We start from the raw sequence: 27,558 nt of genomic DNA on the forward strand, positions 1-27,558 counted from the left end.
CAGAGGCTGTGGGAGAACAGAGCGAGTGACCCTTCAGGGCCTAGGAAATGGCCTCAGAAGTCAGACTCCAGGGACTAGCCTGTGTGCTGGGAGATTATGGGATGGCCCCCAGGATTCAGGGAACAGCTTCTAGACATGCAGCCAGGGCAGGGCTTAAAATAGAGACAAAGGAGGGAAAATGTCCTCCTTGGGTAAGAGATCTAGAAGTTAAGAGTTCGGACAAGAAATTCTAGGAAGGAGGTCAGAATATGGCCCACCACAGTCAAAGATACGGGGTCAGACCGGGGAAGGACGCACCATTGTTGGGGTCAACACTGAAGCCCTCAGCAGGGGAAGCCAGGTGGTAGGAGATGTGACCATTGGCACCTGAGTCCCGGTCAGTGGCAGAGACGGAGAGAATGGCACTGCCTGGGGGCGTGTGTTCAAGCAGCGTCACCTGAAGTATGAGGACAAATGTTTATGGCCATGCTGCCCTGCTGTCCATTCGGCCTGTGTTCTGGAGGTTGGTCCCAGGAGCCCTACTTGGTATCCATTCCAGCTTGGAGCCCATACTCCTTAGTGTTTGAATTGCCCACCTTTCCCCATTTTGGGGAATGGGGCGAAGAACCTGGATACAGTTCCCAGGACTTGCAAGGCTGGTTTGAGATGGGACCTTTCCCCCTCCCCCTGTCCCAGAGCTCCATCCCCGGGTCAATTCTAAGGTCTAGCCCATCTCAGACACTTCTAGCCTCCTCACTGCTCTCCAACACGAACCAACCTGGGTCTGGGTGTGGGGACATCCAGGGGCATTGGTACCTGGTAGAGGCTCTGTGAGAAGACAGGGGCATTGTCATTGACGTCCTCCACGAGCACCGTGAGGTTGGCACGGCCCTCGTGAGGCCCATCGTGTGCCAGCAGCTGCAGGTGGTAGCGGTCACACTGCTCGAAGTCCAGGGGGCCTGTGAGGGAGACACGGCCTCCATAGCGGCCTACGCTGAAAGGATCCTGGGGTCCAGATGAGCTCAGCACATACCACAGCACCGGTCCGGAGTCCACGTCATTCCCCGTGACCTGTGCAATCTCTGAGCCCAAGAGTGCATCTGCAATACATGGGACAAAAGGGTTTGGCATGGTCCAAGACACCTCTGGAGCCCCAGAGTGGGGAACAGTGCCACCCTACCACCCTCTGTACCCTTACTTTACCCAGCCCTCACCTTCGGATACTTGGAGCTCCCAGGGCTGGGGGATGGTGGGTCGATTGTCATTGGTGTCGATGACCATCACCGTCAGGGTAGCTGAGCCCACCAGGGCTGGGCTTCCTCTGTCTGTGGCCATCAGTACCAGCCTGGACATAGTCAGGTGGAGCACAATTAGGAGAGGGGCCCGGGGATGAGGGAGAACACCGGGCAGGGCTAGGGGGACTCAGAAAATGGCCTAGGGATTGAGGGGGATTCAAGGAGGGACTTGAAGTTGGATGGACCCAGGATGGGGTCATGGAGTCTACAGAGCCAGGGCTCACCGTGTTTCCGCCCAGATCTCACGGTCCAGGATGGCTGTGGTAGTGATAGTGCCTGAGGCTGGGTCTACATGAAACAGTCCCCGTGCTGGCTGGGATGCAGCCAGACTGTAGGAGATCTGTCCGCTGGGGCCTTGATCCAGGTCATCTGCCTCCACCTGGTGGAAGTAGGAGGCTGCTGGCACTGACCTGGGCACAGACAAGTCTGACCAGCCCGGCCCCCCATCTTCCCATCATATCCCATACCTGCAGCAGGGGCCCCTCCAAGGGCCTGGATTCAGGCAGAAAGGCCACGTAGTGGGGCTGCAGGAAGCGGGGGGCATTGTCATTGGCATCTTGCAGGGTTAAGGTCAGCACGGAGAAGGCAAAGGCTCCTCCGCTCTCTGCCTGCAGCACTAGTCTCAGCCGTGGATTTGCCTCAAAGTCCAGCCCCTCTGCTGAGCGAACTGTGATGGCTCCTGGGAGAAGGCAGAATGCATCACTGAATGCCCCTTCCTTGCCCTGGAGCCTTCCTCTCTCAGGCCTCTTACTCAAGGGCAGCCCCTCCCACACCAGAGTCTCCTTGGGCCCAAAGGGGAGCTCCTCCAGGAGCCTGTCCCTTCACAGAGCCCCCTGCTCCTGCCCCTTACCTGTGTTAGGCTGGATGGAGAACGTCCCTTTCTCATTCCCACTGAGAATGCTGTAGGTGATTGGTCCATTTGAGCCCCCTGTGTGGACAGCCTTAGGGGAGGCAATGGGAGTCCCTGCAGAGAGGATGGTATTGGTTGGACTGTAAGCGCTAGACTGAGGGAGTTTGGGGGCCATTTTTAGTAACTCCAGCCCATGCAGAGATATAAGGCTGGGAGACACAGTTGGGACACACCTGGGGGTGCATTCTCACGGAGCACAGCTTCGCCACTAGCACGGGGAAAGCGGGGTCCACGTTCAGACTCCCCCTGTAGCCCCACAATGACCACACCGGTGGCAGAGCGAGCAGGACGGCCAAGGTCAGTGGCCACGATGAAGAGGACACGATCCCGGGGGCCCAGGCCTACAGGGGAGCGGGTCACACGGATTTCACCAGTGTAGGAGTCCACAGTGGTGCCAGGAGGTGGCGTGCCTGCCAGCCGATAGAGGATGGAGGCATTCGCACCAGCGTCACGGTCTTCAGCTCGCAGAGTGGCCAGAGCCAGGGTCGGGGTGCTGAGGCTGGGGCCTGGGCGGGGCAGGCGCAGCCTCAGGGGACTAGAGGGGAAGGTGGGTGCATGATCATTGACATCACGCACTGTGATGGTGACAGGCACTGTGGTGCTCAGGGGTCCAGCAGCTGCACCATCCACCGCACTCACGGAGAAGGAATAGCTGGAACACTGCTCTCTATCTAGGGCTGTGGCTGTACGCAGTTCCCCGGAGCTGGGCTCCAGCAGGAAGGCTCCTGCTGCACCTGCACCCAGGTAGTAGGTCACATGGCCATTGGCCCCAGCATCAGGATCATGAGCCTGTAGCTGCAACAGGAGAGTTCCTGCAGGGGCATCCTCAGGCACCTCCACAGAGTAGGCAGGCACAGGAAAGGCTGGGGCATGGTCATTGGCATCCAGCACTGTCACTGTCACAAGCAGAGTGGCACTGAGAGCTGGCTGGCCTCCATCCCGGGCCTCTATCCGCAGCTGGAATGCTGGTTCCACCTCTCGGTCTAGTGGTCTCATGGTACCAAACTCCCCAGAGGCTAGATCTAGGACAAAGGCTCCTGATGGATCCCCATCTGCAGAGAAGGGCATACACACATAAACATACATGCATCTACCGATGGGAGTGGGACAGATTTATAGGCAACAGCAAAGAATGAGATAGAGAGGATGGAAGGGAGAGAAAGGAGAGGGAGAGAGGAGGAGGAGGAGAAACAGAAAGAGAAAGAGAAAGAGAAAGAGGAAGCAGAAGAGAAAGAGAAAGAAATTGGGAGAAAGGCAGAGAAACAAAGATAAACACAGACGGTAAGGAAATATCTTACTATAAAGCAGCTGATCTTAAGAGTGTGGTTTGGGAACCCCTAGGAGTCTCTTAAGACCCTTTCAAGGGAGAACATAAGATCAAAACTATTTTCATAGCAATACTAAGACATTACATGCCCTTTTCATTCTCATTATCTCACAATGTAGTGTGGAGTCCAGATGGTATATATGATGACATCATCACTTGGATGGTTAATGGAATGTGTGCTAATATAGTCTTGTGTTTTCTAGAATATTCTAGGTAGAAAGTTTAGCATATAAACATGTTCAGAGATTCATTCAGTTTTTGCTGGCTTACCTTCATTTACACCTGTTATAATCTTTGCAAACTCATTACTATCCAACAAACTGTTATTTGAAACCCTAACACGTGCAGAAATATGTCAAGTAGTATACTTCATTGGCTTGCTTTGCAATATTTTATATCTTCTTAGCTTTAATATCTAATATAATATTGATAAATGTATATGTTTATATTACATATTATATTTACTATGTTATATCACACTATTTTATCATATAAACAAAAGCTTATCGGGGCTCTCAAAAATTAAGCATGTGGCTCAGCGGTTGAGCGCTGACCCAGGAACCAAGAGGTCTTGGGTTAGATTCTAGTCCGGGCACATTCCTGGGTTGCAGGCTGGATCCCCAGTAGGGGGCGTACGGGAAGCAGCCAATTAATGATGTTTCTCTCTCTTCGATGTTTCTGTTTCTATCCATCTTTCTATCCCTCACCTTTCCTCTCTCTCTAAACAACAACAACAACAAAACAACAAAAAAACATATTTTTTAAAAGCACCATTTCTATTACAAAAAATTAAGTATGTTAAGGGTTCCCAAGACCAAAACATTTGAGAGCAACTGTCGGTCCACAGGGACAGACAAGACAGAAAAAGAAGCAAAGTTAAAAATAGAGTCTTAGAGGGAGATAAAGAGCTGAAGAAGTACAGGAGACACCCAGAGACAAAGATATATGCACGGAAAAAAAAAAAAAAAAGAGGAATACATAAGAAGAAGGAAAAGGAGACCCTAACACATTGACTTAAGTCTGACATAGGCCAACATGGAGTATGTGGTTCTCACCCAGGATGCGGTACTGCAACTGCCCATTTGCTCCCACATCTGGGTCAGAAGCCCGCAGCGTGGTAAGGGTCTGGGGGTCCTGGCCCTCGGGCACTTCCAGGGAGAGATGGGCACTCCCAAAGGTTGGGGCATGGTCATTCTCATCCTCTATGGCCACTCGTACCGTGACATGGGTCAACAGCGGAGGTGATCCCCTGTCTCGGGCATACACTATGAGGAAGGAAAACCAATGAGCTCTAGTCTGCTCCCATCCCATGGAGAAATCCATACCACACTGTGTTCATATGCGTACACACACAAAACAGAAAATGTCCATCTCTCTACACCCCACAAGCACATAGGTGCCTACATGTGGACATGCACACATAAATATACAGGTTTCTGAGATGTTACTTTCTTCTCACCTCCTATGCTTGGTGCATGCAAGATATAGCGGTGTTATGACATTAAATGAGGTATCAAAAGATCTGGGTTCAAGTTCCAGCTTTGCCACTTTCATGCTGTGTTAGCTTGAGCAAGTCAGTTCACCTCTTAGGAACTCAAATATGCTCCTCTGTTAAATGTCTGCAGTATAATCTGAGGGAATCCTAGACGGCATAGCTGTGACATTATGCATTTGAGAGTTTGTGTCACACTGGTGACAGCCTAGAAATCACTTGACCTTGCACTCTGCCAAATTGCTGACTCCCCAAAAGGATAAAAAAAAAAAAAAAGGAACAGAAGCTGTGCTGTAATGGGTGGGAACTTCTAGAAGGTAATTTGGGGGTTTTACTTATGTAACCCTGGGGATTACAACACCTTTCAGGCTTTCAGGGTCCTGTCCATGTGTACCTGTCAGGTTGATCTCCTCCTGTTCCTCCCGATCCAGGGCCCGGAGAGTTGTGAGAACTCCAGTGTCTGGGTCCAGGGAGAAGCTCTCACCAGAGATGCCTCCATAGGTCACCTGCCCATTGGCCCCTGAGGTGGGGCAGCATGGAGGGTGATTATATACACACACACACACACACCCACACACACACACACACACACACACACACACACACACACACATATACACATACACATACATTTTGTCTTTTCTTGCCCTAGTCCATCCCTCTCAATTCCCCCACCCGAAAGGTCTTACCCAGGTCTGGGTCGGTTGCCCGCAGAGTGAGCAGAGATGTGCCAGGCGGGCTGTTCTCCCGCAAGAGGACGCTGTACTCCTGCTGCTGGAAAGCCGGGGCCTCGTCGTTGACGTCAGCGACACTGACAGTTAGGAGCTGCGTGGCTGAACGCGGCGGGGAGCCGTGGTCCGAGGCCACCACGGTCAGGAGGTGCTCAGCTCGATGTTCGCGGTCCAGGGGCCGCACCAGGGACAGCGCTCCTAGGTGACCAGTAGGGCAGGTTGGAAGGAAACCTCCGCATTCCCGCCGCATCACACCCTCCTCGCACCTGGCCACTGGACACAACTCACCAGTGCTTGGGTGTAGCCGGAAGTAGCCGTCCCCGCCCGCAGCCAGGCGATAGGTCACGCGTGCGGCCTCGCCCAGGTCCGGGTCCCGGGCTACCACGTGCAGCGCCACGGGCCCAGGCGGCTGATCTTCGGGGAGGCGCACACGTGAGGGCGAGGCGAAGACTGGAGCGTTGTCATTCTCGTCCGTGACGAAGACACGCGCGGAGACGCGCGCCGTGCGGCGGCGGCTGGCATTGGCGGGCCGGTCGGTGGCTTCCACCAGCAGCAGCATCGCGGGCGTGGTCTCGCGGTCCAGGCCCAGCGGCGCGCTCAGGGCCCCGGTGCGCGCGTCCAGGCGCAGCGCGGGCGCGGGCGGCTCCTGGCGCAGCAGGCGGTAGCGCACGTCGCTGTTGGGGCCCGGGCCGTCGGCGTCCGACGCGCGGAAAGTGTACAGCGCAGCGCCGGGCTCCGGGTTCTCCGGCAGCGCCAGCGCCAGGGGGTCGCGGGCGAAGGCCGGCGCGTGCTCGTTCTCGTCTTGCACGCGCACCTGTACGCGCAGCAGTCGCGCGCCCGCGCCGCCCGGGCCCTCGGCGCGCACGGTGAGCGCGCGCCACGCTGGGCCGGCCTCAAAGTCCAGCGGTCGCGCCAAGTACAGGCGCCCCGAGGCCGCCTCCAGCGCGAAGGTGCCCTCTGGGTCCGCGCCGCCCACCAGGGTGTAGGTGAGTGCTCCCACCCCCGCCGGCTCCGGGGGCGCCACCGAGCCCAGCAGGGCGCCGGGCTGCAGCCCCTCGGCGGCTGTCACCGTCAGCACAACAGGCACGGGTGCCGCTGGGTCTGGCTCTGAAGGATCTGGTGGAGGCTCAGCCGAGTGAGCTGAGGGAAGTACCTGTTGTGGACGGAGGCAGGGGGACCCGTGTAAAAGGGGGTCTGGGCTTGCCCATGGGTAGCAGGAAGCGTGCTCAGAGTAGCATTCGGAGAGGGGAAAAGGACCCAATGAAGGTGGAGCTATTGGAGGTGGGTCCACAGCAGTGGCCGAGTGGACAGATTGGAGGCGGGGCAGCCATACCTGCACCAGCAGCTGGAGGCTGGAACTCCGAGGAGGGCTGCCTTGGTCATGAGCACTCAGCGTCAGCACATAGTGGGGCCGCTCTGCTCGGATCAGGGGTGCTGCAGTGAGCAGCTCCCCTGAGTGAGGGTGCAGAGAGAAGAGCTCTGAGCCAGGACCTGGGGATAGGCAGTGGAAGGGTGAGGGCCTGGGTCCCAGAGCTGGGCAGGTCATGAGGGTGTGTCACATCCACCAACTCCCTTCTCTCCACCCCCGTACCAGTCAGCGTGTACAGGATGGTCCCATTCTCCCCTTCATCCGGATCCTTGGCCTGCAGAGTCGTCACCAGTGTCCCTGGAGGCACTCGATCTGGTACCTGTGGGGACACACAACTCGCCTACCGTTGTCTCTTTCCTGTTCTTGAGACAACCCAGGATGGAGTTCCCCTCACCTGTGTGCAGACAGAGCCCCCTTTTTGCTCTCACACCTGTTCCAAAAAGCATCTCTCTTACCTACACCTACAGCTTTATGGGGTGACGCCCATTCCCTCTGACTTCTTCAGGATAGGGTCCTTCTCCCATCACATACCTGTATGGGGAGGCCCCCACCAGCAGCCCCTGAAGCCTGCAGGAAGGTGGGACTGTTGTCGTTGAGGTCGAGCACTGCAATGTGCACGGTGCCTGTGGCACTGCGGGGTGGGTTGCCCCCATCCTGCACCCGCACCAGGAGCTGGTAGCTGCTCTGCCGCTCTCGGTCCAGGGTTTGGAGGGTGGTCACTTCTCCTGGGGGTGCAGGAGAGGGGTCATGTATGGAATAGCTAGGGATGCAGTGCCAGAGGCCTGTAACTGAGAAGCTGGGGGTTGGGGAGTGTGGGAAGGAAACCCGGGGTGAAATTCCAAGCTTAGTGCTGGTCTTCATGACCAGGCTTTCTGGGGATCCTGTCTGATGGTTCAACAACCTGAGGATGAGGCTATGGGGGTCTCATAATTTGGGTGCCAGTACTCACCAGTCTGGGGGTGGATGCGGAAGGCCTTGCTGTCTTCGGACATCTGTCGCAGGCTGTAGGTCAGGCGTCCATTGGGTCCCGAGTCTCGGTCGCTGGCATAGACCCGGCCCACGCTGGTCCCTGGGGGCTGGTTCTCTGCCACAGCCAGGAAGGTGGGCTCCTCAGACAAGCGGGGGCTGTGGTCGTTCTGATTGAGGATGCTAACCCTGACAGTGGCTGTGCCTGTCTGCTGCCCCGACTCAGCTTTGGACCCAGACACTGCCATTACCTTTAGTGTGTACAACTCCTGGGACTCACGGTCCAGTGCTGCCCGCACCCATAGCCACCCGCTCTGTGGCTCTAGGCCAAAAGGGCTGCTTGGCCCATCTCCTGCAAGATGGTAGGTGACAGAGCCCCCATCAGGTGCTCGAGCCTTCACTTGCAGAACCTGAGTTCCAGGGGTGGTGCCTGAGGGCAGGTCCACACGGTAGGTAGGGCTGTCGAAGTGGGGAGCCAGCCCCCGGGTGACCAAGTCCTGTACCACCACCCGCAGTCGAAAGTGGCTGGTGCGGGGTGGGGAGCCTCCATCCCGGGCTTCCAGGTCTAGTTCATACGCTGGCCCCCCTGGGGCCCCCAGAGGTCCTATAAGTCGTACGTGGCCTGTGGTGGGGTCCACGGTGAAGACCCCGCCATCTCCATCAAGAAGGTTAAAGGTGACTCGACTGTTAACGCCGGAGTCTGGGTCCAGAGCACGCAGTGTATAGATGAGGGTCCCTGGGGCAGTGCTTGGTGGCAGCAATACCGTGTCTTCAGGTGCAGAGAAAGCAGGGGAATTGTCATTCACATCATCCAGCAGCACACGCACCCGAGCTACAGCGAAAGCCGGGGGCACTCCACTGCCTGCCCGCACCTCCAGCTCCAGCACTGGCCCCAGCAGCTCCCGATCCAGAGGTCGAAGTGTCTGTAACAGCCCCGAGGCTCCATCTAGGGAGAAGAGTCCTCGGGGATCCCCACCTGATAGGGCGAGTGTCACTGGCCCCAAGCGACCTAGGGAGGAGAGAGTGGTCAGAAAAGAGATGGAGGGGCACCTACTGAGTTGGGACCAGACTCTGATCCCAAGAGGGGTTACACAATGCTCACTCCTGTGCCCTTCAAAGGAATGGGAGGCGGGCAGGTGTTGGCAGAGAAACTGGATGGCACTAGGGTGATATTCACGTGGCTGAGGATGAAGCAGAGTGCCTGTACATGCCTAAAAAGGTGTTGGGAATTGGAACCAGAGTGTTTTGTGTTGGGGCTATCTGGGGTACCCTGATATAGAGACAGAGGGCTATATCGGGGAGTCTGGGTATGGTGCTAAGTGGGTATAATGATAAATGATACCTGGTGGGTTGTGTGCCTGGACTATGCCCACACTGGTGCCTGGTGCCACATCCTCTGGCACAGAAAAGACATACTGTAGTTGTTCAAATATGGGTGGTATGGGGGTTCCAGGCACAATGCTGATGTTGACTCGGGCACTGAGCTCTGCCTTCAGGCCACCTCCATCCTGAGCCCCAATCTCCAGCTGCACCACAGAGTTGACCTGCCTGGCCAAGGGCCAGGCTACTGTCAACAGCCCTGGGAAGAGGGATAGAGCAGAGATGTATAAGGAAACAACAGAGTTGAAAGGGGGGCAGTGCTTCATTTAGGCAGGCGGGAAAGGGGTGTGGGATAAACCCTGGGTATAGAAGGATCCTCACCTGAGTGCTCATCCAAAGCAAAGAGTGGGGGGCTATTGCCAGCCAGGATGTGGTAGGAGAGTCTCCCATGGGGCCCCTGGTCGGGGTCATGAGCACGCACCCTCAGCACAGCTGTGCCTGGTGGACTCTGGGCACTCAGACTGGCGGCATATTCCCGTGGATAGAACTGAGGTGGGTTATCATTCTCGTCTGACACAAACACCTTCACATACACTATGGACTTGAGGCCTCCCTGGTGAGATATGTAGCCATAAGTCAGGTGGGTTTTATCTGGCCCTGGTGAATGCTCTATCCCAATGTCCCAACCTGCCCATGGTCTGCCCACTCACCCCATCCACAGCCGTCACTGTGAAGTCGAAGCTTGAGGGTCCCTGGTCACGGTCCAGGGTCTGAGTCGTGCACACATCACCACTGTGGGCATCAATGCGAAAAGGGGGAGACCCCGAGGCCCCAAGTCCGGCACCCAAGGAATAGGAGAGGAGGCCAAATGGGCCACTGTCTGCATCTGTGGCTGTCACCTGCGGGAGAGGCAGGGGTGAGTGTTGCCACATCTTTTTGGCCAGAAGAGCCAGAGCTACATGGCAATTAGGAAGAGCAGGCCCTGGGCCACCTGGGGCTCAGAGTCGCTAGATGGTGGACACACAGAGGGAATTAGTAGGACATAAATAAAAATGCATTGCCTGTGTGAGGTTCCTATGAGCCTCTTGTCACAATATTTTTGTCAACTTGTCAATACATAACCTTGTTTTATGTGTGTTTCTGTTTAAAGACACCTAACTTAATATATATTACTAGAGGCCTGGTGCACGAATTCATGCACAGGTGGGGTCCAGCCAGCCTGCCCCATTGGGGGCTGATCGGGCTGGGCCAGCAGGAGTGGGGGGAGAGGAAGGAGGGAAGGGGATGCGGGAGGTTGGCCGGGTGCAGTGGGCGTCATAGTGACCGGTCATTCAAGTCGTTCAGTCATTCCAACGTTCTGGTTGTGGGCTTTTTGTATGTGTGTGTGTGTGTGTGTGTATATATAGATAAATAGATATATAGATATATATTAGAGGCCCAGTGCATGAAATTCGTGCGGGGGTATCCCCTCAGCTCAGCCTGCACCTTCTCCAATCCAGGATTCCTCAGGGGATGTCCGACTGCCTGTTTAGGCCTGATCCCGGGGATTGGGCTTAAACCGGCAGTCAGACATCCCTCTCACAATCTGGGACTGCTGGCTCCTAACTGCTCACCTGCCTGCCTGCCTGATCACCTCTAACTGCCCCGCTTGCCAGTCTAATCACCCATAACCGCCTCTGCCTGCCAGCCTGATCGCCTCCAACTGCCCCCCTGCCGGCCTGGTTGCCCCACGCAGCCTGCTGTTCAGTCATTTGGTCATCCCTCACTAACCCTCCTGCTGGCCTCGTCGCCCCACGCAGCCTGCTGTTTGGTCATCCATCCAATTGTTTCAGTGGTGACAGCCCCTGGCTTTTTATATATTAGGATAGATTGATTTATTAACATTGAACACATGGCCAATGGTGCTATAACTCTTATCTGAACGAAGCTAATCTGAACACACATACTGTTTTCTCCATAAAGCACATCACAGACTTCTTGTGCTTAGGAACACTAGACAGCACTTTAGCACCACACCCGGGGATCACTTTAAACAGAAAAATCACCAACAAAAAGCACAAAAATGCAAAAAAACCTGGCACTAAACAGACTGCATAAAGGACTCTTGCTTACAGTATAAGAGCTGAAACGTGAAGGCAGAGTCTGGCCATGTTCAGCCTCAGCTGAAAATGTGTGCGTTAGGTAACTTGAATTTTTCATCACTCTGCCCATGTCTGAGAATGATTGCAAAAGTTCCATGAGTACTGATTTTAGGGTCACACCTAAATTTTAGAGAGTCAGCAAACTGACAGATAGACTAGTAGAATCTGCAGAGAATTAGGACCAATTTCACTTATGAAGAAGAGTGCTAAAGGGCTCTCACCGCAAATTCTTGGTGGATCACAGGGAGTGAATAACATCATCAAGTCTCATCATCACTCCAAGCAGAGAACTGGCTGACTGATAAAATTATAGAGGCTGATGTCATAGGGTTACTCTTTACTGAGTTTGGTCATTACAGAATGAGATCTGATTGCTACTGGGATTTGATCACTGAAGTGATCAGGTCTGCTCTATGGATTTATGGATGTGGCTCATGCAACTTTAGCTTCCCTTTCACCTCTCAAGCAAACTTCATTGGAAGTGGGAGAGGGAGAATTGCAGGTCTATATTATATTGCAAGTCCAATATTGAAGTCTTTCAGTTGTAGGGGCTCTCCAAAACTAAGAAATAGGGAAAGTCTTTCCTGGTTAATTCTTGGTAATCTCCCAGATTGGGTCAGAAAACGTTGAATGATTGGACACCAATGTCAGGAGCCTCTGAACATTTCAGAGCTGGATCAGCAAGAGACACTATTCTGGGAGCTCCTAAGGCCAGGATAGGGCCAGGCATATCCTAGATCCTCTATGTGTATTTGTTCATTGAGTAAACGGACATTCTGATTTCCCTGCCTTACAACAAAAACTTCTTTCAAACTGACTTTTATATCATGGGTGCACATTAGGGCCTCAATAGTGGACTAGCTGGTGCTGACTGCGGTAGCCTGTGACAAAGTGCTCTTTGTGGACATAAGGGCCTCAGGGTCATGATATGCTGTAAAAGGAAGCTGGAGAGTTCCCCTTTCTGAGCCAGAAAATGTTGCTCAGGGAGAAGGCTGGCCAAGGACTTCTAATGGTTGCCTGGGCCCTTGACAGAAATGATTTGTGCCATTGTTTACTCTCCTGAGAGACACTGAGACCCTGCCATGGATGGACCCTGGAAACAGCTCCCACTCCAACTCTTTACTGTGGCCGTGGGCCCGATATCCCAGGAGACAAACTTCCCCCGCATCAAGCCTGCAGGCTGCAGCACAGCTGCGGCACCATCTCCAGAAGCTGTTAAAGACCTTTGCCCTCTGACTCGCTGCAGGAAGAAAGCAATAAATAGTGGTCGGGGGAAGTTGTCAGGAACTGACCCCAGAAGGAGCAGCGGCCATTGACTGGAAATGACCAAGGCAGAAGCGAATTTCCCAGACTCTGCAGCCCCTGCTCAGAGGTTCCACTGCAAATGCACAATCTCCATTTCAGCAGGCTCTCCGCCCTGCTACACAGCAAGCTCTCCCCAAAGCTGTAACTCTTATCCCCAACCCATCCAAACCTCTCATCAAATGCACTATTTCAAGGAGAAAATAAAGACCCTTATCTGTGAACTCTCTAAATCTCCTAACAGACCACAAACTTACTGCACCAGCCCATCCTGACCTCCTTCCCAGGTGTTTCTCCCACTTTGACTTCTTGGCACTCCCACAGTCATCATCGTAGTCGTCGTGTCGTCCCCCCCCTCCCCCCCCCCGGTCTTCCTTTGACCTCCCCTTACTCTGCCCGTTGTTACAAGTTTTTGTTCCATGGAATCTCTCCCTGGTCTTTTCTCATGCTACACACTTGCTTAGGGTCTTCTCTTCCAGTTCTGTGGCTTTGACCATTGTCTATACTTTGACCCAATCACTCCTCTGAGCTCCAAACTTGTGAGGTGCCTGCTCAACATCTCCACTTGGATGTCCCCACAGGCACCTTACATCCAACCTGTCCAAGACTAAAGTCATGACCATTCCAAACCCCTCTCTAATGACTCTTCCATCCACGCAGTCGCTCAAGCCAGAAATGTGTTCTTTCCTTTTCCTCTCCCGGTATATCAATCAACCAGGGACTAAGTAAGCCCTCATTATCTCTCCTATTTGTCTATTTCTTTCCATCACCATTATCACTGTCCTGACCTGGGCTTGGGTTGTCTCTCCCCTGAACTGTTAAGTTCACATCTCATAGCTGTCTGGTCCCCCCATCATTCCTCTACACCAGGGTTTCTCAACTCAGAACGATTGACATCTTGGACTAGTCAGCTCTTTGTTGTGGTGCATTATAGGATCCCCGGCCTATACCCACTAGGTACCAGTGGCATCCCACCCATTGTAACAATAAAAAATGTCTCTGGACATTGCCAAATGTCCCCTCCAGAGGGCAAAATCACCTCAAGCTGTGGATCAGTGCTTTACACTGATTGTCCAAAGTATTTTTGAGAAAACAAATATCATCAGATTACTCCTCTACTCAGAAAGCTTCAATGTTCCCTAAAGAAAAAGCTCACACCTCTTGGCTTGGCTGGACTTTTCACTGTCTGGCCTCCTTGCACAGTCTCATCTCCCACTCTCCCATCTCACACCCTCAAACAAGTCACCCTCTCCCACCCTGTGCATGTCACCTCTGCTTGATACCTTCCTCTGTCCCATCCTCTCATAAACTCCTGCTTACCCTTTAAGTCTGAGCTCAAGGATCCTCACCTTTGTGAAGACATTTATATTGCCTGTCTGTACCTCACATGTATCCCCATTATGGATGTTTTCCTTGTTTCTTTGCACATGAATCTCCCCTCTACATTATAAACTCCATGAAGTGTGTGTGTGGTGGTGTTGGACGATTCGTTCATTACTGTATTCTGTGTCCCTAACACAATGACTGGCACCTGGTAGATGCTCTAAATGTATGCTGAGTGAATCGAATATTAAGACTTCTTGTAACCATTATGAACACCCACTGGTTATTTTTATGCCTGATTCCCTATGGTTATTAACAGTAAACTCCAGGAAACCACCTGGAGAGTTGCCCTCTTGCTTCAGGCACTAGTGAGGAGAAAGAAGTTTGGAAGCCCTAGCCCATTGGTCCTGGGCCAAGAGGGACAGTAAACGCATGAGAGTGTGGGTGGGAGCTGGACAGCAGCAGGCAGGCAAATAACCTAAGTCTGGCCAGAAAGGAGAGGGTAAGCCAGGCCCAAGCACTGGCCTGGAAGTCAAGGTTGACAGGGAGCCCCTGAGAAGATGTTCAGGGGTCTGGTGGACTTCTGAGACATAAAGACTTCAAGCATTAGTCTCCTAAGAGACCTCCCTACCTCCAGTCTCCCCTCTGGCATCCATACTCCATGGTGCAGCCAAAGCAATCTTTCCAAAAGACATGTCAGATTTGCCTAGAGCCCTTCATTGGCTCCCTATGGTTTTTAAAAAAATATATTTTTAATTGATTTTTTTAGAAAGAGAGGAAGGGAGAGGAAGAGAGAAACATTGATGTGAGAGTACCAGTAAACATTGTTCAGCTGCCTCCTGCATGCTCCCTACTAGGGAATGAGCCGTAACCCGGGTATGTGCTCTGATCAAGAATTGAACCTGCAACCTTTGGGTGCACAGACCAACACCCATCCTACTGAGCCACACTGGCCAGGGTTCCCTATGATTTTTAAGATAAAGTCAAAGCTTATAATATGGTTTCTGTCTACAATTTTGTCTCATCTCCCTCCAACTCTTTCTCATCAGCACAATTTCATCTGAACAATGAAGTCCCCTGAACACATGGTGTTCTGCAGCTCTTTCTGTAGGCCTGGAGCCCCTATTCACACACCCTGTATTATCCATTTGACAAAGTCTCATTGGTTCTTCAAAGGCTTGCCCTCTGGGTTTCCATAGCAGCTCATATGCAGCCTGCTACAGCACTAGCTACTTGTGTGTCTCTCCATCGAGACCATCTCCTTTCTTTGTTCCCAGGGCCCAGCAGTGCTGGACTTATGGTGGGTAAGTTAATTCTTGACATCACAGGACACTTTTTCTCTAGACCCAATCTTAATTCCAACTACCAAGGTTGCCTGACCCAGCTCTTGCACCCTGCTCTCTCATCTTTTCACTAACCCTTACCCTCTGCACAGACTTTGGAGCTCACAGGATAGGACCAAACCCTCTGGCATAAGTCACCATCAACAGATGCACCTGAAAGGCTTAGTTCTTGCTCTGAGCTCCCCTGTGGCCCTCGGATCCTCTCCTGCCCATAGCAGCACCCCACTGTGTACCTGTAGGAAGCAGGTTCCAGGCTGGGTGCCCTCGGGCAGTGAGGCATTGTAGAAAGTCCTCTGGAACTGAGGCTCGTTATCATTCACATCTTGCAGGGCCACGCTAACTGTGGCGGAGGAGGTGAGAGGGGGCAAGCCCCCATCCGTGGCCACCACAATCAGCTGTGGCTGGGGTTCCAACTCATAGTCCAGTGAAGCAGCCGTGGTGATGATGCCTGAGGTGGGGTCGATGGAGAACCAGCGGGTGTGGCTGCCTGGGGCCAGGCTATAGGTGACCTGACCGTTGGTGCCCTGGTCAGGATCCCGGGCCGTCACCCGCACCACGAAGCTGCCAGGCAGTGCAACCTCAGGCAGGGGCTCAGGTCGGTAGAGCTGGCGGTCAAAGGCAGGCACGTTGTCATTGACGTCAGTGACATGTAACACAAAGGCAGCCTCAGCCCGCAGTGGGGGTGAGCCTGAGTCGGTGGCGGTAACCCGCAAGTTATAGGCATCCCGCTCCTCCCGATCCAGCTGCCGAGCCACGCACACCAGGTAGATGACGCTGTCCTGGGTGCTTAAGGCAAAGTGGCCCTCTCCACCCTCCAGGGACACGTTGACGTGGGCAAAATCACCATCGTCTGGGTCTGACACAGAGATGCGAGCAACAAGCTGGCCAGGTGGGGCGGCCTCGGACACTCGGGGGGAGCCATCTGCACTGAGGAAGATGACAGTCATGGAGGGCTGGTTGTCATTGGCATCTCGCACGTGCACGGTCACAAAAGCCGAGCCCAGCTCAGGGTGAGCCCCACCATCCCGTGCCTGCACCACCAATTCATGGACCCGCCGTTGCTCGAAGTCCAATGGCCGCTCTAGCCGCAGCAGCCCCGTGTGTGCGTCGATGGAGAAGGGTCCATCACCCTCGCTCTGTCTCCGGTTGATCTCATACGTCACAGCCCCATTGGCATCGGCATCGGCATCAGATGCATACACCTGCAAGACTGGGCTGCCGGGGGCCAGGCTCTCAGACACCACAGCGTGATAGCGGCTCTGATTGAAGGCTGGGGCATGGTCATTGATGTCCAGCAGTGTCACATCCAGCAGGGCCTGGGCCCTCCGAGGGGGTGAACCACCGTCGTAGGCCTCCAGTTGCAGCATATAGTGTGAGCGGTTCTCTCGGTCCAGGTCCCCAGTAATTACCAGCTCAGGCACTGGAGCCCCATCCGGACCAGGACGTGTCTCCAGCTGGAAGGTCTCTCCAGCCCCATCACCAGACAACGCATAGCCCTGGGTTCCTAGGCGGCCAGCGTCTGCATCACGAGCCGGCTCCAGCGGGTAGCGAGTGCCAAGAGCTGTGTGCTCAGGTATCTGCAGGGCAGCACGAGCCTGTGGGAAGGCTGGAGCATGGTCATTGATGTCAGCCACTCGTACAGTAACTTCCACGGTGGCGCCGTCAGGAGTGACTGCTGTGAAGCGGTAGCGATCCCGCTGCTCACGGTCTAAGACACGGGCTGTACGGACCACCCCGCTGTGCTCGTCGATGGCCAGGTCTGTGCCCACGCCGCTGCCCTCCTGCGCAGAGATGAAGTACATGGGAGGTGCTGCCGTGCCTGCCGGAAGCCCTGCACTGATGTCCCCGATCAGTGTGCCTGCTGGCTGCTCCTCATCAATCTGCAGGTCCAAGCTCCCCGCCTGACCCCAGGCTCCTGGCACCCTGGCCCCCAGCAGCAGTAGCAGCAGTGGGAGCAAGGGGAGGGGCCCGGGGCCCTGCATGCCAGTGCAGGAAGGCACAGTGCCCAACTCCTTCGGCATGACAGGCGCAAGACCAGATGTGACTGGGGCTCTGGCTCCAGGCCAGGCTCTGGGCCCAGCTTGATCTCAGGCTTTGGATCCGGTCCAATTCGAGCTCTGGCTCCAGTGCAGGCTCTCCGACCTGGGAGAGAATCAGAAGGGAAAAGGTCATGAGGCGGAAGGAATCAACAGTTCAGGGAAACTGGGGTTTACGCCTTGTGCTGCCTCACACCCAGGAAATCTCTGCTTCATGACTCCTCAGGACCCACTCATCTTTCCCTGGCAGGTTCCCATCCCAGCCTGACCCTGCTCTCTGCAGGTTGTTTTGTCCCTATTGTTCAGGTCTGAATGCCCTCAGATTCCCAAATGGGGCAGGGACTCATAAGCCATACTAATGGTTTTGACTTTATCCTAAAAGCAAATGGAAGCCATGAAAGTATTTTGAGAAGGGATGTGCCAAGATCTGACTTACATGTTGTGAAGATGGTTATCTTAGGACAGCGCTTGTAACACACTTGTGGGAGTCCAGGCGCTGGCATTGCTTTGATGGTGACTTAGATGAGTGTTAGCAATGAAAATGACAGTAGTGGAAAGGTCTGCAGAAGTGGCTAGGTCTGCAGGAGGTAGAATAGACAGGGCTTGGTGACTGTTTGAAGGCAAAGGAAGAGATAGTGGGAGAAGTCAAGTATGATGGGCAAATTTCTGGCCTGAACCATGAGCTGGACAAAGGTATCTTTAACTGGTCAGAGAGAGAGACAGACAGAAAACCAGAGAGGGGAGGTGCTCTGAGGCTAAGGAGAGCCAGGGTTTCAAATGTTGAAGTTTAAGAAGGAGGAGACCTAGAGCCTCAAGATGGCATTTAGTGACTAAGTGAGAGCAACTCTCGCTGAGAGGTTGATTCATTTATTCCAATTTCTCACTTCTCACACCCTCCACCCTCTATGAAGTGAGGCTTCCTCTCCTATGACATTGCTTTCACTAAGCTCCCACTCATTTCTATATACTACATCTAATGGGCACTTTTTAAATCCTCCTCTTACTATATCCTTCTGGAACACTGGATTAGTGGTCATTGGCTTCTTGCAGCCTACTTGTCTTGGCTTCACATGGTGACCCCACCTCTTCCTTCCATTCTCTGTCCACTCCTCCATCTCCTGTGCAAGTTCTTCCTCTACCCATCCTTTAAAAATTGGTGCTCTTTAGTTGGGTGGGTGGCTCAGTTAGTTGGAGTGTCGTCCCGTGCAGGACACATACCTAGGTTGTGGATTCGATTCCCAGTTGGGGCACATATGGGAGGCAACTGATATCTCTCTCTCATCATCATCATCATCATCAATGAAAAACATATCCTTGGATGAAGATTAAAAAAATTGGTTCTCTTCAGGACTCAATCCTGGTCACATCATTCCCCCTCTCCACACTCTGCCTGGGAGATCTTATCCTTTCCCATGCCTTCAATTCAAATGTATCAACCATTTAAAAAATATACTTTTATTGCTTTCAGAGAGGAAGGGAGAGGGAGAGAGAGCTAGAAACATCAATGATGTGAAAGAATCATTGATTGGCTGCCTCCTGCATGCCCCCCACTGGGGATCGAGCCTGCAACCCAGGCATGTGCCCTCGACTGGAATTAAACCCGAGACCCTTCAGTCCGCAGGCCGACTCTTTATTCACTGAGCCAAACCAGCTAGGGCATATCAATCATTTTTTTTATATATCACCTATTTGCTAATAACTTTCTCATCTCCATTTCTAGCTCTGGAGACACATGTCTGGACTTCCTTCACAGCGGATCCCCAGCCTTCACCTCAAGCTGATTTTCTACCTCTAGTCCCTTTCCTGGAAACAGCACCACCACTCATCCAGGTGTCCAAGCCAGAAATCTGGAAGCTCTCCTGGCTTCCTTGCTTTTCTTTAGTCTTATTTCCAATTAGTTATCCAAACCTAACCATCTCAACTAGACATGTCTCAAAGGTGCCTTTTCCTCTCCTTCCCACTGCTGCTGTCCCAGTGCCAGTTTCGTCATCTCTCCTTTCAATTCGGCTCCTTACTGGCCCCCCAACCTCCTGGCTTGGACCATCTGATCCATCTCCACCTGACCAGAGGTATCCACACAGCTCTCAAAAAACCACTCCTGACAAAAGGCTTCCACTGGTTCCCCATTACTTAGAGCAGAAACTACTGCCTCTCTAGGGGGGAAAAATGCAGATACACATACACACAAACTGTGTCTGTAGTTTCAAGGGTTCATAGACACTAGGTATAGTGTCTAATTTCTGGTCAAAACTATAAGTCCAGCCTCCTTCATATATCTTCCTGATCTGAGTCCTGCCAACCTCTCCAGTGTGCCCTCCCTTTCCTTTTCCCACCATACTCTGCATTCCAACACTAAACCATTATCGTGTTCCTTCCCAACTCCTTGCCTTGAATGAAGTGTTCTCTCAGTCTGAGATATCCCCTATAAATCCTTTCCAAGTGGCCATCTCCTACTCAAACTTCAAGATACAATTCAAATGTCCTGTGTTCTGTGGAATCTTCTACATCTCCATCACCTCCTACAGAGCCAGCTGGACCCTCTTACTGGGCTCCCACTGCTTTTGGTGCACACTGACATTAATTGCACAGCAGCCCTGATTTGTTTACGTGTCTGCCTCCCTTCAGAATTGGAGGCTCCCTGAGGACAGCAACTTGAAGGTCCTATTTAGTCTCTGATTCTCCAGTGTTTAGTAGAGGTATAGTGTCAGCAGGCAATCAGTGCTGAATGAATGGTTGGAGCCTCAGAATTGCACACCACCACACTCACCTACCAACACAAAGAGAACAATCATGGACATGCCAGCTAAGATGACAAACACATGTAAGCCTATGCCCTTGAGACATCATGGTCAGTCCTGTGGCTACAAAAGTGTGTCCTTGGGTCTATACAGATTTGCTCTGCTCTAGGACTTCCTGTCTTGCTAAGGAAGGAGAGTTTCTGGCCCCCCTCTTACACTCCCAGCCCCCACCCTCTTCCATCTGTGTAAGGCTATAAAAAGAGCAGGATCTCCAGAGTTTGAGTTGGATTTGAGTCCGGTCCCTGTTATTTTCCTAATCTCTAAAATGGCTCTGGTAAGACCTACTCTGTGGAGTTTTGTGAGAATTAGAGGCAATGGAAGCAAGGAGCCCAGAGCTGGGCATTAGGTAGATGCTCTGTGAGAGTCCTGGGGTTCTTATGTGTGCACTAAGATCCCTCTCCCCGGGGCTCAAGTCTGCGGGGCCCATGGAGCTGCCCTAAGGAACAACAGGTCAGAAAAGTTCAGAACAAGGAGGTCAGAGTGAACATCTGCCTCATTCAAAGAGGGGAGAGACTGAAAGTACAGGGATGGCCCAAGCCTAGAGACTGGGTTCCACATAAGGGTTAAAAGTTGGTTCTATTCATTTGATCAGTCAGTAGCGAGAAAGCAGTTATGGTTGGTGGGGAGAGGAGAGAATGGACAGTAAGGTCAATGTACTTATTACACTGTGTTATAACTCTCTGCCTCCCCACCCAGAGACAGAATGTCTGCTATCTGAAGGCCAGGATTGTATCTTATTCACTTTTGTGTATAGCACAGAGCATGGCACAGAGTACATGATCAATGCATTTTTTGAATGAAAGGATATATGAAAGGTATGAGATAAAAGCTCAGGTGAAAGATCAACTTTGAAGAGGAGGGATTCAGACTCAGGCAGGTGCCCCTTCTTCCAAACTGTGTAGACCCCAGGGCCCTCCTCATCACCCAGCCTGGATCCCTTACCAGTGCCAACTGTCCCAATACACTCTCACAGTGGACACACAAACGCGCATACTCATAAAGCCACAGATCCACATACGCACTAACTTACTTGCAGACAAGCACACTCAGCACACATTCATTCACACCTGGGTAGGCTACAACAGACAGAGCCAGGGCACATACACAGATACCCTTCTCATAAATACAGAGAAACATGTTTTCACACACACAGATGTGCAAATTCATTCACGTGGACTCCCCCTCCCCCAAACACACACACACACATATGCAAGCATACACACAGATACACACAAAAAGGCGCTTTCTCATAAGCCTCACATGGACAGGCACAATCACATGGGGAAGCAGATACCCCCACCCCTCCCACATATACACACAGGCACACTCCCACGCACTACCTTCCCATATGCACAGACAGACCCACCTTCACACATGCACAGTCTCACACAGACAGGCACGCGCGTACACACTTGCAGACCCACCCACACGCAGGCATGCTCTCACACATGCTGCCGGGGCACTCGTGGTCAGCTCTGTGGCTGCAGCTGTGACCTCTAGGTCCCTGGGGCCTCTGTCTGGACTCTGCCTCACCACTTCCTGCTCCAGGGCTTCCAGTTCCAAACTCGAACTCCAGACTCTCTCCCGAGACTGTCTCATCCTCTCTCCAGCTCTCATCTCAGCACCATCTCCCCCATCTGTCCAGTGTTTCTCACTGCCTCTTCCCCAAGACTTGCTCCTCCTCCCTGTTCCTGTCTCTTTCCCTCTCCAGGTCTGTCCCATCCCTTCCTCCAGATCAGCCATCATCTTGTCTTTCCCCAACCTGTCTGTCCTGCCTCCTGCCCAGATCTATCTTTTCTTTCCCCAGGTCTTCACACCTCTTCTCCCACCCAGTTCTGCCTTGCTGCATGCCCTCACTCTGTCCCCGTCCTGCTACTCTGTCCTCTGGCTCCATCCTGCTCTCCCCCTCTACCCCCACATCTGGGCCTCTGGAACCACAGCTGGTTCTCATTAGGAGGGGGAGGGGCGAGACTGTTCATTGGGGCCTGCAATGTGATGTCAATCCTCCCCCCACCCCGCCGCCTGTGTGTCTATAGGGCCTGGGAGCAGGGGTACATGGGAGAGGAAGGAAAAGTGGGTTGGGGAAGGAATAGGGGGACCACGAGGGAAGGGGATACTCCAGGAGGAAGTAGAGGAGTGGCCCGAGGTACAGAAGGGGAAGCAGGCTGGGGGAGCTGGCACCACTCAGGCCTCCTCCCTCAACTTCCTGTCCCAGCGCCAGGGAGGGGCAGGGACCAGAAAGACAACAGGGTGAGGAGGAGAGCTACTAAAGCGAGAGTGGCACAGAACTGGAGGAAGAAGAGGGTGGCTTAGGTGAGCAAAGGGAGGTGGAGATACAGGGCCAGGCCTAAGGGAGAGAGGAAAGAGTTCCGGTGGGTGGATGACAGGGAGCAAGACTGAGGGAGAGTGAGTGTACATGGCCAAGGAAAGCGAGTGGAGTTAATGCAGAAAGGGGAGGTAAGTCAGAGACAGGAACAGTGGGCCTGGAGAGATGGGATGGGGAGGTAGATAGAGGCAGAAGACAGAGCTGGAAGGGTAGGGGGCAGAGAGGAGAATAAGGAAAAGAGAGGGAGGAAAAGGATGACAAACTGGCTTCCCAAGGGACAGTGATCAGTGGCCAGGGCAGTACCTGGAGCCTGGCTCTCCCGAGGGCTAGCTCCCAGAAGGCACCTCAGGGAGAGGCTGGGACGGATGTGAGCAGAGGAAGCAGAAAGAAAGTCTATTTTCTGAGCTTTTATGGTGTGCTGGGCCCTATGCCAGGCAATTCACAGACAGTATCTTGTTTAATCATCATAACAACCCTGTGAGGAAGGTGTCCCGCCTTCCATTGAAGAAACTGAAGCTCTAAGTGAAACCATTTCCTTGAGTTAACACAGCCTCAATTTGAAACCAGGACTATCACTCCACACTGCTTGGGATTCGGGGAGAAGGGAAAGATGGAGAGAGGAAGAAATTACAAGAGAGTTGTGGGGAGAGAGTCCCCAGTAAGCTAAGGGAGACCTGAAGAAGAGGACTTACAGGAGGGAGACAGGTATGAGGTGTCTGTAACAGCCCAGGTCAGAGGCAGTGGGTTAAGGACACAGAGAAGTAAGATGCAAGGAACTGAAGCTGACAAGACTTGGCCACTGACTCTTCAGAAAGGATGAGGGAATAGAAGGGTTCCAGACCGACTCCCAGGCTTCTAGCCTGGTTACTAAAGTGGTGCCATTAGGGTACCACAGAGGAGAAGCCATTTTGGGGTGCTTGTTGGGATCCCCATTGGAATTGTCCCAGGCACAGCTGGATTGGAGCCTAGGAGAGAGGTCTGGACTTGGACAAATCCAGGAGTAACGGAAAGCCATGGGTGTGGGGACCATCAGGATGAGTGGGAAGAGAGTCTAGGATAGAGTCCTGGGGAACAGTCACATTTAAAGTGCAGACTGAAAAAATAAAAAAATAAAGTGCAGACTGAGGAGACTTTATTCTTCTTGGAGAAACAGACAGTATCACAGAAGGGAGGAAACATTTCAACAAGGAGGGAAAGGTCGGCAGCAGAGTTAAGTAAGATGAGGGCTGAGAAGTGGCTGCTGACTTTAGCAATGAGGAGTTCACTAGTGACCTTGGGGAGAACAGTAAGGAGAGCCATAGGGCGCAACCCTGCTGCAGTGGGAAATGAGAGAGAATGAATTGATTAATAAGTAGCCATAGAAAAGATGTCAGCATAGATTCATTCACCAATGCACACTTATCGAACTCCCAGAATAGGAAGGCAATACATCACAGTGAAGCAGGGCAGGATAGTGGTGAAGATGTGGAATCTGGGACCAAACCAACTGGATTTTTGCCCAGCTTCACACTAGCTAGCTGTGTGACTTTGGGCAAGCCACTTAATTTCTCAGTGCTTCCATTTCCTCATTTATAAAATAAGGACGATACTGATACCACTGCACTATGTTCGCAGTATGAACAGTGTCTGGCACGCAATAAATGTCTTATAAGTGTGCAAGCATGAACTAGTATTGCAGTGGTTAAGAAGATGGGTGCTCAGTTGGTTAGAGTGTCATCCTGTACACCGAAAAATGGTTGTGGGTTAGATCCCCTGTCAGGGTGTGTATGGGAAGCAACCGGTCAATGTTTCTCTCTCTCTTCCTCTGTTCTAAACCCAAAAAACATACCCTTGGGTAAGGATTAAAAAGAAGAAGAAAAAGATAGGTTCTGTTGTCAGACAGACTTGAGTTCAAATTCTGACTCTACCACTTACAGCATAACCCTGGGAAAGTTGTTTAACCTTTCTAACTCTTTGTTTCTTCTTCTGTAAAATGGGGATTTAAGGGCCTACTTTATGGTTGTACAGAGTTAAATGAATGAGTGCTATAAAAACTTAGCACGGTGTCTGCATTCAGAGAAGCCTCGATAAATATCAGCTGCTATTGTGTTCTGGACACACAGATAACCCTGGGATAAGTACTATCTCACAGATGAGGAAACTGAGGCTCAGAGCAAGTAGCAGAGAGACAGCTGGAACACAGCCCCGATGGACTCCAAAACTACTGCTCCTCTGCTGGAGGGCTTGGAAATCCAGGAAGGAAAATGAGCGAATTTCTGCTTTAAGAGAGAAAATCAGTGATGAGGTAGTTGCCAGTCCGAGTGGGCATGGAGTCAGGTGGTGATATAGGGGATGGGACTAGAAGATGCTTGGAGGACTGCAGAAGACAAAGGAAAAAAAAAAAGCGGGAGAGGCAGGCCTAGGGCATGCTTGTGAAATGATTCATCAGTAGATTTATTCAACAAATATCTACTGAAGACCTACCATCTGCCAAACACCATATTAAGCAGCAGGGAAATAGCAGTGACTTGGAGAGATCGAGTCCCTGCTGCCTTTGCGGTGTCCACAGGTAGGGAGACCTGGAAATGGTGAGAGATCTAGGGGTGGTGGTGACGGGCAGCAAGGGCCTGGTCCTAAGTTCTGACCCTGACCGGCGGAGTCCGGACTGCAGAGGAGGCCAATGCGGCTGGAGCTAGCAGAGAAGTTGAAGATGTAGCAACCCAGAGATGTCGAGAGGAAAGAACAAGTTTGGGGAAGTGGGAGGTAGGAGGCTGAGGGGCAGGTAAGCACAGTAGAGGGACTGAGACGGAAATAAAATTAAGTTAAAGTTGAGCACTTAATAGTTGTTTTCTTTCTGAATCCTCAAAGCCACTCTCTTAATGTTACCTCCGTTTTCACCTGAGGAAAGGGGAGTTCAGAGAAGCTAGGTCATCCAGGTGGAAATGGTGTGGCTGGAAGGTCCGATGTGTACCCCTGCTCCCTCCTTCCCTCCCTCCCCTCCTCCTTCCTCACCAACCTTATGGGAATTCTAGGCCCTGAAAGACAACAGCTCCTTCCTTTGAGTAGCTTAGAGAGAGAAACATAAAGAGATTCTAGTATGCTAAGCAGAACACAGTGGGGCATCGTGACTCAGGCCTGGGGGTTCCAGGTGGACTTCTTGGAGGAAGTACCCTCTCACCAGGGGACACAAGAACTAAGAAATCCTTCCCATGTGGCATTGGTTTAAAATGCTTGGACATCAGAGGGTTACCCAGGAAATACTGACACTGGAAATGAAGGAAGGGGTAGGCAATGGGAAGCCAGGAAAAAGAAGGGATCCAACAGCACAATCCCTTTGGAGGGACTTTGCTTTGCAGGTACCAGGGCACTAGAGAGTCCAGTCTTGTTCCCACTACCACTGATAGGCAGGAGAGAGAAGAGGCAAGAGCACACGCATCTGGGAACTTGATATGAGGAGGAGAAGGGGCTAGGGTGCCAGGAGCTGGAGGGTGTGGAGTGGATGTATATGAGGGGGGCGTTAGAGGAAGGAGCTGCCTATGGCATCTCCAGGGAAGGGGGCCTGGTGGAGTGGAGAGAATGGCAAGGCACTGTAATGCCTTGTGGCCTGATGGCAGGTCACAGCTTCCTCATTTTTCACTCCCCCCAAGAATCCCAGTAGGCACCTGGCCCAACAGATTTGGATCTCTCAACAGGTTCCAATGACTTTCTGAGTTATGAGACATGTGGAGAAGGGAGTGGCTACAGTTAATTTCTGGGTTTGTAGCTTGATAGCTGAGTGGGAATGGCTTGGGGAGGAAGGAATGATTAATTCAGGATTGGACATTTTAAGGGGCTTGTGAGCTATATAGTAAAGATCAGGTAGGAAGCAGATATGAAGGTCTGGAAGTCAGAAGAGAGGTCTGAAAGAGGTAGATATTTGGGAGTCATCAGCTTATATAAGTGATAATTAAAGCCTTGGAAATGAATGAGATGGGTCACCCAGAGGAGTGTATATAGTAAAGTGATAAGAAGGTCCAAGCCAGAACCCTAAGGAACAGTAACATTTAGGGGCCACCCAACAGACCCCCTAAAGCAGACTGAGAAGGGACAGGCAGGAGTTCTGGGAGAGAGATGCACATACTCCCACCATACTGTACCAGTAATCATCTGTTTATTTGCCTGCTTCTCCTATTGAGGTTTAAACTTTTTGAGGGTAGGAATAGTATCCTCCATCACAGTATTCCCATTGCGTAGCAGTGTGGTTGGCACATGAGAGCTCATTAAGTGTTCATAGAATAAAATAACGACTCAGAAGCCACCAGACAAAAATGATTCAAATAGAAGAGAATGGTCACCAAGAGGTCAAGCAGTTAAGGACTTTTGAAAAAGCGTCCCTAGATTTGGCAGGTGAGAGGCCACTTTCTCTTAGGGCGAGCAGTTACACTGGAAGGGCAGACGTAAATGGGAATAAAGAAATGGGAGCAGCTCTGTGCAGAAAATGTGGTAGTGAAGCAAAGCGAGTTTCTTGGTTAATTGGATATTACAGGGTTAAGGAGGGTAGGAGAGACTGGAGGCTATTCACATGCTCAAAGGACGACTGGGTATATGGAAAGAAACTGAAGACATGGGCAAGACAGGTCATATATAGAAGAGCTGCCTCCTCATTCTTACAGGAAAACAGAAGAGGTTGAGGAGGATGCAGATGAAATTTGAGGGAAGAGGCAGAAATTTGAGGAATTTAAGCAGGGTGGCCTCCGTTTTCTCAGTGTTCAAGTAGACCAGGTTAGGTATTCCTACCTCCTCCTCTCCTCAATCTTCACATCCACTCTATCACTGAGCCCTGCTGACCTCACTGCCTAAAGAGCTCCTGAAACCATCTACTTCCTCCCTCTGAACTGCCACTACTCCGGTTCAGGCCAGCGAGATGCCCTCCTGGGTTCCT

General features: G+C 52.2%; 1 protein-coding gene across 3 annotated transcripts in view; it reads right to left on the minus strand.

Annotated features, from left to right (window-relative positions):
- DCHS1 (dachsous cadherin-related 1) overlaps nucleotides 1-27,558 on the minus strand; it is a 33,522-nt gene that overhangs the window by 3,110 nt on the left and 2,854 nt on the right. Inside the window, exons 1-20 of one of the 3 annotated variants that reach the window (XM_036325256.1) lie at nucleotides 17,971-18,147; nucleotides 15,732-17,640; nucleotides 10,100-10,288; nucleotides 9,771-10,002; nucleotides 9,412-9,648; nucleotides 8,053-9,078; nucleotides 7,635-7,828; nucleotides 7,326-7,422; nucleotides 7,068-7,225; nucleotides 6,023-6,887; nucleotides 5,693-5,932; nucleotides 5,398-5,523; nucleotides 4,567-4,776; nucleotides 2,358-3,236; nucleotides 2,125-2,238; nucleotides 1,742-1,953; nucleotides 1,499-1,653; nucleotides 1,194-1,324; nucleotides 796-1,079; nucleotides 298-436 (exon numbers count right to left, since the gene is read on the minus strand). In XM_036325256.1, the coding sequence (XP_036181149.1) occupies nucleotides 298-436; nucleotides 796-1,079; nucleotides 1,194-1,324; nucleotides 1,499-1,653; nucleotides 1,742-1,953; nucleotides 2,125-2,238; nucleotides 2,358-3,236; nucleotides 4,567-4,776; nucleotides 5,398-5,523; nucleotides 5,693-5,932; nucleotides 6,023-6,887; nucleotides 7,068-7,225; nucleotides 7,326-7,422; nucleotides 7,635-7,828; nucleotides 8,053-9,078; nucleotides 9,412-9,648; nucleotides 9,771-10,002; nucleotides 10,100-10,288; nucleotides 15,732-17,519 (7,276 nt within the window). In that variant the 5' untranslated portion in view covers nucleotides 17,520-17,640; nucleotides 17,971-18,147. Of the gene's footprint in view, nucleotides 1-297; nucleotides 437-795; nucleotides 1,080-1,193; nucleotides 1,325-1,498; nucleotides 1,654-1,741; nucleotides 1,954-2,124; nucleotides 2,239-2,357; nucleotides 3,237-4,566; nucleotides 4,777-5,397; nucleotides 5,524-5,692; nucleotides 5,933-6,022; nucleotides 6,888-7,067; nucleotides 7,226-7,325; nucleotides 7,423-7,634; nucleotides 7,829-8,052; nucleotides 9,079-9,411; nucleotides 9,649-9,770; nucleotides 10,003-10,099; nucleotides 10,289-15,731; nucleotides 17,641-17,970; nucleotides 18,148-27,558 lie in introns of those variants that run through there. The other 2 variants (XM_036325254.1, XM_036325257.1) reach the window with 2 other exon arrangements.

This window comes from Myotis myotis, unplaced genomic scaffold (genome assembly GCF_014108235.1).
Source record: "Myotis myotis isolate mMyoMyo1 unplaced genomic scaffold, mMyoMyo1.p scaffold_m19_p_10, whole genome shotgun sequence".
Classification (NCBI taxonomy): Eukaryota; Metazoa; Chordata; class Mammalia; order Chiroptera; family Vespertilionidae; genus Myotis; species Myotis myotis.